This window comes from Pteropus alecto, unplaced genomic scaffold (genome assembly GCF_000325575.1).
Source record: "Pteropus alecto unplaced genomic scaffold, ASM32557v1 scaffold20, whole genome shotgun sequence".
NCBI classification, from domain to species: domain Eukaryota; kingdom Metazoa; phylum Chordata; class Mammalia; order Chiroptera; family Pteropodidae; genus Pteropus; species Pteropus alecto.
Window position 1 is genome coordinate 24,803,520 of NW_006436298.1, and position 12,606 is coordinate 24,816,125.

General features: G+C 33.3%; 1 protein-coding gene and 1 long non-coding RNA gene across 4 annotated transcripts in view; one reads left to right on the plus strand and one right to left on the minus strand.

The window, feature by feature from the left end:
• ARSK (arylsulfatase family member K) overlaps positions 1 to 9,347 on the plus strand; it is a 33,491-nt gene extending 24,144 nt beyond the window's left edge. For both annotated transcript variants that reach the window (XM_006913227.3, XM_015590424.2), the window contains 2 exons: positions 6,758 to 6,982; positions 8,737 to 9,347. In XM_006913227.3, coding sequence (XP_006913289.1) covers positions 6,758 to 6,982; positions 8,737 to 9,026 — 515 coding nt within the window. In that variant the 3' untranslated portion in view covers positions 9,027 to 9,347. The remainder of the gene's footprint in view (positions 1 to 6,757; positions 6,983 to 8,736) is intronic.
• LOC107195778 overlaps positions 1 to 12,606 on the minus strand; it is a 47,257-nt gene that overhangs the window by 12,094 nt on the left and 22,557 nt on the right. The window lies entirely within an intron of this gene.

Genomic DNA, 12,606 nt, shown 5'->3' on the forward strand with positions numbered 1-12,606 from the left:
ATATATAAATGTGAAAGAAACGTGTTGGAAAATCAGAAGTAAGAGAGTTCTTTTTATCTCCTTACTTCTGCTACAAAGTCTTCCCCTTCATTTAACTAAACACTATTCCAGGGTCTTAAATTTCTTTACTGTTAATTTATATCAATGTCTTTTCCATTTTGCTTTTGTTTCACATCACTTCTTCTATATTTGAACACACTTCTTTGTTGTTCTTTTGCTTGATGTATATTTTTAATCTCCTCAGTTTCTCAGTAATCATTTGCTATGTGTCTCCATTATCCCAAAGCAGTTTTCACTCTTAGCCATATCTCTGCCACTTTCTGGCTCCTTCAAGTTTTAGCCAATCCCCATAACTTTTTCTCATTTCTGTTTTCATAAGAAATGTATATGTAATTATGTGTATTTGCAAGTATCTCTCATTATCATCTTTATAATTTTATGAATATATGCTCATTTATATTGGCATTTCTTTACAGCTTCCTTCCCGAGTTTTTCCTCATGTGGAACTCTCCCACCCCCACCCATTTGCAATGAAAACTCTCCTCAGGATCATCGTATTTGCTTAACTTTTTAGCCATGTTCTGTTTTCTTGAGGTACAGTGACCAGAACTGTAAAAGAATTAAAAGGTTGGGGTGATTATTCCTTGGTTTTCCCTCAATATATTTCATAGTGATAGTTGGCATTTTGTTTGTCTTTTTGACTCTAGCAGCTAAATAATTCAGTGTCCTTCAGGAGCTGTCTACACCACATCCTAGTCTGTTCCTAGACATTCTATAACCTTATATGTTAGTTGATTATAGGTATTGTTTAAATCATTTCTCTTTAATTTTTTTTACTTCTTTTTTATTTTTTAATTAAATTTATTGGGGAGACATTGGTTAATAAAATTATATAGGATTCAGGTGTACAATTTTATAATACATCATCTGTATATTGCATTATGTGTTTACCACCCAAAGTCAAATCTCCTTCTGTCATCATATATTTGACCCTCTTTACCCTTTTCTACCTCCCTTCCATCCCCCTTTCCCTCTGGTAACCACTAAACTGTTGTCTGTGTCTATGAGTTTTGTTTATCTTTGTTTTTTGCTTTCAGTTTTATATACCACATACGAGTAAAATCATATAGTTGTCACATTTTCTGTGTGACTTATTTTGCTTAACATGATAATCTCAAGATCCAGCCATGTTGTTGCAAATGTCAGTATTTCATCCTTTGTTATGGCTGAGTAATAAAATCAGAAATGAAAGAAGAGAAGTTGCCGATGGATACCACAGGAATACAATGATCATACAAGAATACTATGAAAGACTATATGCCACCAAATTAAATAACCTAGAAGAAATGGACAAGTTCTTAGAAATATATAATCTTCCTAGACTGAATCACAAAGAACTGGAAAATCTAAATAGACCAATTAGCAGTAAGGAAATTGAAGCAATCATCAAAAGCCTCTCAAAAATAAATATTGTGTTATATTTGCCCATGATACAAATTTTCTACTTTATGATCTTGAGATAAAACAGTATGTATACTATTTTTAAAATGTACACACATATCCAATTCTAAAATTCCAATTTTAGAAAATTACCTATAGATTTACAGAAGAATTTATCTCCATGGATATTTATTGTACTATTGCATTATATTAAAAAATAAAATAGTATAAATATCTAGTAGTAATAGATTAAGTAAAAACTAATTAGTTTTATTTTAAAAGGTGAAATGATATGTGAAAATGGCCCCTGTGTATTATAGAAAAGAAAATGTAGGTTTTAAAACTATGTGAACAGGGTTTTTTTATTTTGTTTTGTTTGTTTACTAATTGAGATAGTGTGTCTTTTGTCCAAATTAGCACATTTTTGATAGTAAAAGGGTACTATCAATAATTATACTGAATTAATAGGCATAAACTGAGTCTGTAGCCTTGTTGAACATTCTTACCAGCCAACAAGGCAAAAATAATTCTGATGGTCTGTTTTATCTGATGTTTGATTCAGTCTTTTTTTAACTATTATAATTAGTTAAGAATTTATTTAGTTAAAGTAAAAAGCAGAGTACAAAATTGTAAGTATGACAGCCTAGTTCCAATGATGAAATGTAAATAGGATAGCAAGGGTTACTTTTAAAATGAAAATTACTCAGTGCTGGAAGAGTTTAAAGCTACTTTAGTAGTGATTAAATCTAAAATTAGAACTGTGGGACAGTATGTTCTGTTTACCTCTGCTTAATAAGTAAACATACAGATTTTGATATAGTATCTACAAAGGACTTTTATTTTGTGATTCATCTAACCAATTAGGAGTTTAAAATAGACACAAAACAATCTATTCTTAGAATTCTAAAGATTCTTTCTTTATTAGCTTAGCCATAACTATATTATTTTGTATGAATCTAATTTACACACAGAGAGTATGGGACTAAGTTTCTTAGATCAAAGCCTCAAGACAGACTTCTTTTCCTCCATTCTATGGGCCTTGGAAATATCATATAAAAAATGGTAATTCAAAAAACCTTAAATAGAAAGATATTGAATAGGAAAAAACAATTGGGATTCCTGTTTTAACAAACCTGTCTTACTATAGAGTGTCTTGAAATTTAAGATGCTACAATGCTTTATAAATAAGTCTCAATTTACAATAGTTTTTTAAAAGTATTTTAAAAGAGTGCTTTCTTTTCTATAAATTGATATTTTATGATAAAGTAGGAAGAGTATACTTAGTCTATTTATCTTCGTAGGTCATTTATAGTATCACATTATTTTCTAATAGCAGAAAAAAAAACATTTTTATAACTAGGAATTTTTTATACTGTTGAAGTTGATATCATTTCAGAGATTATTTTTTAAAAGTGTTCCCCAAAATATTTTCTTCTCCAATAACCTCGTATCAGGATACTTTAGCTCAGTTATAAATAAAGGTAGTCTCGTTTTAAAATTAAAATTGTTCTGATTTTATTTTTTAAATTTCTTATGTTCATGTAAATTTTTTTAATAGTTTATCTTTTTTTGTAAAACACCTGCCTTCCTCTCACATAAAAGATAAATCCAGATTTTTCCGAATTGTGAAAATGTAATTATACAAAAATACAGTTATGTTTAAAAGAATGTTTTATTGCTAGTGATTTAATTTGCAAACCCCTGTTGTTACAGGATCTTAGTGGAGGGTTGGGAGGAGCATTCTACATAGACTTTTTTTTCTTATTTTTTATTTCTTGATTTCTCAATTACAGTTGACATATTATATTAGTTTCAGGTGTAAAACATAGTGATTGGACATTTATATAACTTACAAAATGACCACCACGATAAGTCTAGTACCCATCTGACATCATACAGTTATTAAAATATTACTGACTCTATTCCCTATGCTGTACTTTATATCCCATGACTGTTTTTATGACCACCCTTTGTACTTCTTAATCCCTTCTCTTTTTTCAATCATCCCCCCAACCTCCCTCCCATCTGGCAACCACCAGTTTGTTCTCTGTACCTATGAATTTATTTATGTTTTGTTTGTTATTTTATTTTTTAGATTCCACATATAAGTGAAATCATATGGTATTTGTCTGTCTCTGTCTGACTTATTGCACTTAGCATAGTATCCTCTAGGTCCATCCATGTAGTCACAAATGGCAAAAGAGATCCCTTGTGCACTATCGGTAGAGTTGCAAATTGGTATCAACTATTTTGTTTTTATTGGCTGGAAAATATTATGAAGTTGACTATAGTAAAGCAAGACTTGTGGTGTAGTATTGAAGGGGCCAGAGATTCTGGACTGCCTAAATTCAAATCCTTCCTTCAGTATTTACCAACTGTGTGGCCTTGAGCCACTTAATAGCTCTGGTCTTCAATTTTCTTATCAATAAAATGGAAATAACAGTGCTATTCCATGGTTTAGAACAATGACTAGAACATGGTTAACAATTAAATGTCAGATGTTATCATTAATATTGTTTATCCCTTGCCCTTAAAATGTACACAGTTTGCATCATTGCTATATCAGTCTAATTCCTATCAACTCATATGGTCAGGAAGAAATATATCTTTTCTCCCTTTAGGAGACCATCACATATATCCAGGTCTGCATTTTTCCCCACTACTGTTTTAAATTTAAGTCACTTTATTAAGAATCCTGCAGTTACTTTTAATCTTTGCTTATACTGCCAAGAAAGATGAAATTTGCTTAAAATGGAATTAGAATGACAGATTTGCCAGAAGAAAAAATATGAAAAATGGTTTTAAATGAAGATTAATGAGCTTTTGAAAAGCAATTTAAGCTAAAGTGCTTTTAAAGAAATTATTGGTAAATATTTGCGAAATGAATACCTAGCTCCCTGGAGCATAAAAAAATTAATAAGTACGTAAGGTATTTATTAAGTATTATAGATATTTGGCATAGGTTTTATTCTTCAGTATCAATTCACAAAGGTATATTATTCTTCTGATAATAAACTAGAAACAAGCCATCATTATCTCTTGCCTGGACTCCTGCAATAGCTTCCTAACTCCAACCTTCTCTGCCTGTACCCACTTTTAGTCAATTTGCTATATAGTAGTTAGCAACAGACCATGTCACACTTCTGCTCACAATCTTCTCCTGGTTTCCCATTCCCCTTAGAGTAAAATCCAGAATCTCTAATTGGGCCTAGGAGTCCAACATGATCTCTTCCCCTCCCCAAATCATCTTTTACAATTTTACCTCTTACTCTGCTCCCTTGGTCTTTGGGGAATGAACCAAGCAGGTTCCTGCCTTAGGGTCTTTACACCTGCTATTCCCTGGGCTGATGTCCTTTCTCAGATATCTATAGGGCTCACTTTAGCCCTGCCTCAGGTCTCTACTCAAATGTTACCTCATCAGAGAGGCTTTCCTTGACCACACTATGTTAAACAGCACATAAACCATACCTGCCAACATTCTCGATCTCCCTATCCTGCTTTATTTTTCTTCACTATACTTATTACTATTTGACATAGTTGTTTGCCTGCCCCTCCACATTAGAACGTAAACTCTAAGACAGCTTACCTGCTTTGTCCACTGTTTTTTCCCTACTCCTGGAACAAAACCTAGTTTGTTGAATAAATGAAAATTATTAATACTTAAATGTACTCTTAGCTTACTACTTACTTATCATAGAAACAAAAGAGAATCAAGTACATTTTCTTAGGCTTTCAAGCTTCTTTAGAAAAATGAGGCTAAGACTAGATAGGAAATAAGGTATTGCTAAGTATTAAAGGTTAAGACAATGCTAAATGCAGGAACTTCCCAGTCATAGGTATATGCCAGTTGGTTCCTGCTTCCCAACCATCGTGGAAATCCTCTTCTCTCCCTTCCTGTGCCTCCCTAGTGGTGCCACCTGATGGCTGACACAGACCAGCCTGACTCAGCCTATTCCCTGGCTACTCTCTTTCCTTGCTGTAAGTAGCCAACTGTCTTGCATTGCAATTAGTTTCATCTTGGTCAGTCTCTTTCTCTCATGCACATCCTCTTTACTGTCTTTGCTCCTTCTTTTGTTCTTAACCAGTTCTCTCTTTTATCTGTTTCTTCTTTCCTTCCTCCTTCGTCCCTCCCCCTCCCCCATCCCTTCCCTCTCACTCTCCCAGTCTTTCTTTCTGTCTTTCTTTCTTTCTCAAAAAAGTCCCTGATTATGATTGGTTGGCAGAAGATTAGTTCTTGTATATGCCCCTTCCAAGAAAATGGAAGATACAAAGTTTTAAATTAATTTATATGTAAAACAGTTACCTTCAGACTTATAGAGGTCCCTGTCTACTCTTTAATTCTCCTTTAATTAGCCTGTTTTTCCTCAAACACTTATAGTCAAATTAATTTTCATATTCAATTTTAATTTCTAGCATTGCAGATCTATTACTTTCTATTTTTCATTGGAAATATTTAATTATCCCTAAAAACATGGAACATTGAAACCAGAAAAGGGGTGGAGAGGGCAACTGCATACTCATTTTGGAATTATCCCAACTGCCCAGCCATATTAACAGTGATTTTTCTATAGGAAAAAGATAGGTTGAGTTTCAAAAAAATACCTTAAAAGCAATTACATTACATTATATTACAAATACAATTTCTTTATAAGTTAGACATTTCTTATGCTATTGTTTTATTGTCTGTGTTCGATGAGGAAAAAATCAATTATTTTTCTCAAAATCAGTATAATCTAGGATTTCCCAACATATGTTCTGCAAAATACTAATCCCTTTAGATACTACTAGGGAGAAAAAAGTTCTGTCATCAAATGGCATACCATATACCACCCTTGAAGGTTTACTTTACATCTCCAATAAATTTACCTATTTATTTTTAACCATTATTTGCAAACATATATGACTACTAAACCCTTATCTCATTTAGGTCTTGTTAATAACCCATGGAACAAATGTGAGAAACAGCTGTGATTAAATAATTCAGGAATGAACGACTGATGATATTTAATAATAAATTGTTGAGGGATTTTATATAAGTTATCATATTAAACCTAAAATAAACCTGTGAAGTACAGGTATTATTATTATTATCCTTTATCGAAGAGGAAACTGAGGTTCACAGTGATTAATAATATGCTCAAGGTCACATGACAAGTGGATTAAGCATTTGGATCTGTTGACAAAATCCATATATATATAGTCTGTTGACAAAATCCATATATATAGTCTCTAGTCTCTGTGACCTTTATGTCATTTATGAATGTTCAACTAATGAAAGCATGAGTTATTTTAAAATATTGTTATTTTTGTTACATAGATATTGCTGGAATTCCTCTGCCTCAGAACCTGAGTGGATACTCTTTGTTGCCATTAGCATCAGAAATGTTTAAGAATGAACATAAGCTCAAAAACCTACGTCCAGCCTGGATTCTGAGTGAATTCCATGGATGCAATGTGAACGCTTCCACTTACATGCTTCGAACTAACCAATGGAAGTATATAGCCTACTCTGATGGTGCTTCAGTATTGCCTCAACTCTTTGGTAAATTTGTTGAAATGTTTTTTAACTGTCTTATAATGTATAATGAGCTGACCTACATAGCATTGCCTAAAAGATCCAGTGATTATCTTTAAATAAACAAATAAATATCTGCTGCTCTTCATGCTGGGACAATCTAAAAAATGTTGCCAATGTGAGGAGCAGCTTCTTTGAAAATCAGCATTTGAATTCCAGAGCAAGTGCCCTAAGGTTTTTGATCTGAGTCTCAAGATTGAAACCACTGTTTTTTCTGATCAAAGTGTCTTCTAATTTCACAGTCAGTAGTCAGCACCCTCTCATGTACCTTGCTTTCAGCTGTTCTGGAGGATTAACACCTATATCTTATGAAGCCTGATATTCTACATATATTATTTAATTTTCACTCTAACCCACAAGATGATATCATTATCCTCATTTTATACAGAAGACTACAGGACAGAGGGATATAGACACCTGTGCAAGGTCTCACAGCTAAGAAGTGGCAGAACTGGGATTTCAACTCAATTCTAACTCCAAAATTCATGCTCTTCTTCTACTCTACAATATTGCTTTCTAGCTTCCCTACTCTATGAATTAATTTTCAAGCAGCATTATTAGAATTAAAGTTTTACTTATCCTTTGCCCCCTTTTTGCACAAAAAATATGTGCTAAAGCCATTAACGTTCATTTCTCCCTAAGTCCTTCCTAGTTACAAATGTCGAAATTATTAACTCAAAGTAATTCTTTAGGAGCCAAACTGATTAACGCCCTTAACTCTAAGAACAAAGATTCTTGGCGTCAAAAGGAGGTCCTTAAGTTGTCATCTTGGTGAACAATGGGCATCTCTTGCTCATTCACTGGTCATGTTTTGCAAAAAGCAGATGTGACTGTCAAAGGATCAGTGAGTGAGCCCACCTTTCCTGTAATCTCTAGGGTTTTACTAACATCTCTTTCCCAAAAAAGTGCCATCTGAAGTCACCTAACAAAGTCACAAATGTCTTCACAGGTCTTCTGACTAATGCACTCATATAGGCCCACAGAGATTTTTCCCTTGACATTCATTGTTCATTTACTAGCTTAAGTAAATTGTCATAAAATAGTTGATGTGCTATTTTTCCAATTATATTGGCATCCTAGTTATATCCTGTCTACCTACATCATAGATTAAAGGGTGTTTATGTTATCTGAAATATTTATCATTATTTTCTTGATGGTAGTGATTGAGAGAAGTTTTTATTTCCATGGCTCTCTGCTCACATGGACAGTATTGATAAATCTAACTGAAAAATCCAAACACAAAATGCTAATATATGTATAGAAAACTGGGAATAACTGAAGTTGCAAGAACATGATTTGGCTATATAAAGAATTCTTAAAGCTGGAATGTTTGGGACTGTTGAAATAGGACAATATTAGCATTACTGTTTGTTTTATTTCTGTCTGTACGTCAAAGTAAGCAAGGCATCAAAATCAGGAAGAATTAGGACTAAGCCAGCTTACTAGTAATAAGGGTTTGACTGTTTCTGCCATCTAAGAATAGATTTTTAAAAATGAGATAGCAGGATGATGGTAGGAAGGAAGATAATTTAGACATACATTTAGAGGGGTGTTTAACTTTCAGTATATTATTTTACCATTTATACTATCCTTAATTTTACTATACCAAGAGAAACTGAAAATAAAAATAAATCTTAATACGTCAGAGAGTAATGGCATTCTAAAAATGTTTTTGTAGTAGGTAACTATTTTGACAGGTATTTAATTTCTTTTTCTTTCAGATCTTTCCTCAGATCCAGATGAACTAACAAATATTGCCACAAAATTTCCAGAAATCACTTGTTCTTTGGATCAGAAGCTTCGTTCCATTATAAACTATCCTAAAGTTTCTGCTTCTGTCCACCAGTACAATAAAGAGCAGTTTATTAAGTGGAAACAAAGTGTAGGGCAAAACTATTCAACTGTTATTGCAAACCTGAGATGGCATCAGGACTGGCTGAAAGAACCGAGGAAGTATGAAAGCGCGATTGATCAGTGGCTTAAAACCCGCACCAATGCTAACGAATTTTGAACAAAAAAAGAAAAGAATGTTCCGGAGCTACACAGAAGTATCTTAAAATATCACGATTAATTATGTCTTAAACACTAGTTTTAATAATGATTTATTTTTACTTTTAAAAATCTACTCTTTTAAATAAAAACAAATCATTATAGAATTATATATATTCACAAATGATTACTATCAAGACTGACTCATTCTTACCAATGGAAGTATTGAAACGATGGAAGCAAATAGTATAATATAAAGTTATAGTCTTCTGAGTAAGATGGAATATAAAATATTTAACAGTTATTGATTACTTATGAGCCATAAAATAGTTATTTGTGACTATTTGATGGTGTCTGATAAGTTATTTGCACCTGATGGGACATGGACCATTTGTGTGTATTTGATGGGGGTATTTGATAGGACACAGACCCTGGATATGGCTGGCTTTGTTACTGTATTTTTAAAATAGTACATGCACAAGGTACAACCTTCAGAAAGTACAAAAGAGTTAACAGTGAGCATGATGGCTCCTTCCTTTTCCGGCCACCAAGCCACACTCTTCCCCTTCCTGGAAGCCTCTATAGTAACCACCTGCCTATATATCCTTTTAGAGACAGAACATACATCCACAAACAAACTTTATGTTCTTTTTTCTCCCACACACAAATGATGGCATACTATCTAAAATGCTCTACCGCTTGTTTTGTTTTTTTTTTCCACTTAAGAATAAATACCTAGAAGAGAAATTACTGAGGTAAGTCTGTATCTAGCAAAATTATACTAGATACTAGCAAATTACCCCCAAAGAAGTTAAACCAACTTAACTCTCACCAGGAATGCATGTCCTCGCATCCTTTGCCAACCTGATATATTAAAACAACATTATTTTTATTTTTATGAATAAGGTAGATCATATTTTCATATATTTAATAGCCATTGGAGTTTACTGTGAACTCTCCTGTTTCTATTCTTTGCCTATTTTTTATGTTGGTTATCGGTCTTTTTTGTTACAGGCATGCTGTAGATATTAACTCTTTGTCTGCAAAAGAAGCTGCAGTTTTTTTTTCCTTTTTGTAATTTGTCTTTTGACTTGGTTCTGGTATTTTACACATGTAGAAACTGGTATTTTCAAATTATCAAATTTATGAATCTTGGCTTTTGTGACTTTGGGATATTGTGTTAGATATATTTAAAATAGTCTTCCCCACTTATCTTCTTTTAGAGTTTTATTTTTCATCTATCTAAAATGTATTACAAATTAGAGCTCTAACTTTAGTTTGTTTTTTTAAGATGGATACCCAATCGACCTTTTATTGAGTAAACTAACATTTTTCCCATTGGTTAGAAAATGTCACTTCATTGGTTAGAAAATGTCACTTCATTGGTTAAAAAATGTCACTTCATATAACATCTTTTATTGAATACATTATCTTTTCCTCTATTGTTTTAAAATGCCATTTATCATAAGCCAAAGTCTCATTTACATTTAGGTCTTTTCAGAACATTTTTTATTTTGCAGTGGACCATTCTATTTTGTTTATTAATGTGGTAGTCAATATCTGGTCAGACTAGTCCTTTTGCAATAGTTTTGTTTTTCAGAATTGTCCTGGCTACTCTTGCTAATTTTTTTTCCATACAAATTTAGAATATGCTTGTCTAGTTCCAAAAATGAAAAATCATGTTAGTCTTTTATATGAAATCACATTAAATGTATAGCCTAATTTAGAGAAAATTAAATTCCTTACGATATTCGGTTATTCTAAAGAAGAGTATGCTTTTCTCTTTTTTCAAGTCTTCTTTTATAACACTCAATAATATTCTAAGTTTTCTTTATAGAGATCAATTTCTTCATTGAGATTTTTGGAAAGTTGGGACCTTTGAAAAAAAATGCCACCTGAGCCCCACCCCACACCAACTGATTTAGAATTCTAGGAATGGCACCTGGGCACTATTTTGTCCTTATTGTTTTGTTTATTAAGTCCTCCAGCTGATGATCCTAATGTGTAGCCAGAGGTGAGCTTATTCCTTTTGGTTTTATCGTTTGTTGGTGGTGGTACTATTTTAAGTGAATCTTTCTTCCATTATATCTTCTAACTGGTTGTCATTTATACATGCAAACTCTATTTCTATGTATTATGTACCAAGCCACCTTATTGTTTATAATAGTTTTTTAGTTGGTATCTTATATTTTCCAGGTTAAAAAAAGCTTATCTGCATTTAATTTTACTTAACTTTATTTTTCAAACTATCTTTGAAATTTTCTTTGAGCCAGTTCACCTCCTTTATCATTCTTCAGTGAATTTATATGAGCTTATCTTTGTAGTTATGTATGAAAATTAAAGTTTAGATTAGTCTTACTGGGTATTAAACCATATTATAAATCACTAAATCAAACTAAGAACTTGGTGATGAGGGACCATGAGCAAGAAAGAGATGTCTCAAGACTAACTAGGTGGAAGAAGCTCAATGTGGAAAACAGAAAAAAGCTAGACCTGTACTAGAACTATTCCCTTCTACACTGGTCAAATTCTCAGATAAGATTTTTACCCTTCTTTTTCTTTTTCAAGTTACAAAGCAGAATCTTAAGAGCATAATAATTCTTAGGTCAGAAAAATTAGTTACATAATTTTGAAAATAAAATAAAACTTAGAAGAATATATGACACAACCAAAACTATATTCAGAAGAATGTTCTTAACCTTAAACTTTTTTTTATTAAGAAAAATAAAAATAAATAAACTGTTCAATTTAGGAAGTTAGAAAACAAAATAAACATAAGTTTTGTTTTGTAAGATTTATGGTAAAGAACGGGTATCCTTAAATAATGTTTTGAGAGTTTTGTTTCCACATAGGGAAGGGAAAGCTGCAAGGGAATACTGCTCCCACGTTAACAAAAACCAAAAGGGGGTGAAAAAGCTAGATAATCTACAAAATCAAAATAAACTTAATAAACAAAATAAACCCTTTCTCAGTCTATCAGAGGACTGAAGTTGCAAGGCACCAGGTGAACCAAATTCAAAAGAGTGGCAAGCCCCTCTGCGGAGTGGTGAGACAAATGTTCCACCTTTGGCAGAATGTGGGAGGGAAAACTAGCAACCGAAAAAGTGGGTAAGAAAACAACTGATATTTTGACAAATTTTTAAAAGCCAAATGTGTGTGAAAATAACTGTAGAAACTCTGGGAGCCCCAGACACAAGGGACACCACCCCAGTAATGAGCTTTTTTTCACAGACCTCAGCCCACATTGATGAGAAAGGTTGGGAGCACGGCAGCAGACCTGATGGAGACCCTTCAGTGGGAAAGAGACAAGCATAAAACCCAGAACCTTGCTCACACACAGCAAAACTCTTCTGCCACTGGAGCAGGAGCAGGAAACCCTCCCCGCCTCAGTCCTCAGAAAAAGGTCAGCAGTCACTGAGAAGGGGCAGATAACAGCAAAAGCTATCTACCACTGGGGGGTTGGACAGGCAGGAAACAGTGGTGCCCATGACCCTGCACTGACAGCAAAGAGCTCAACAGGGAACAGGAGACTCAAGTCAAAGGCAGAGTCCGGCTGCCATTGGGGGAGGGACAGGAGTGCGGGGGAAGTCCTACTGTTGAGG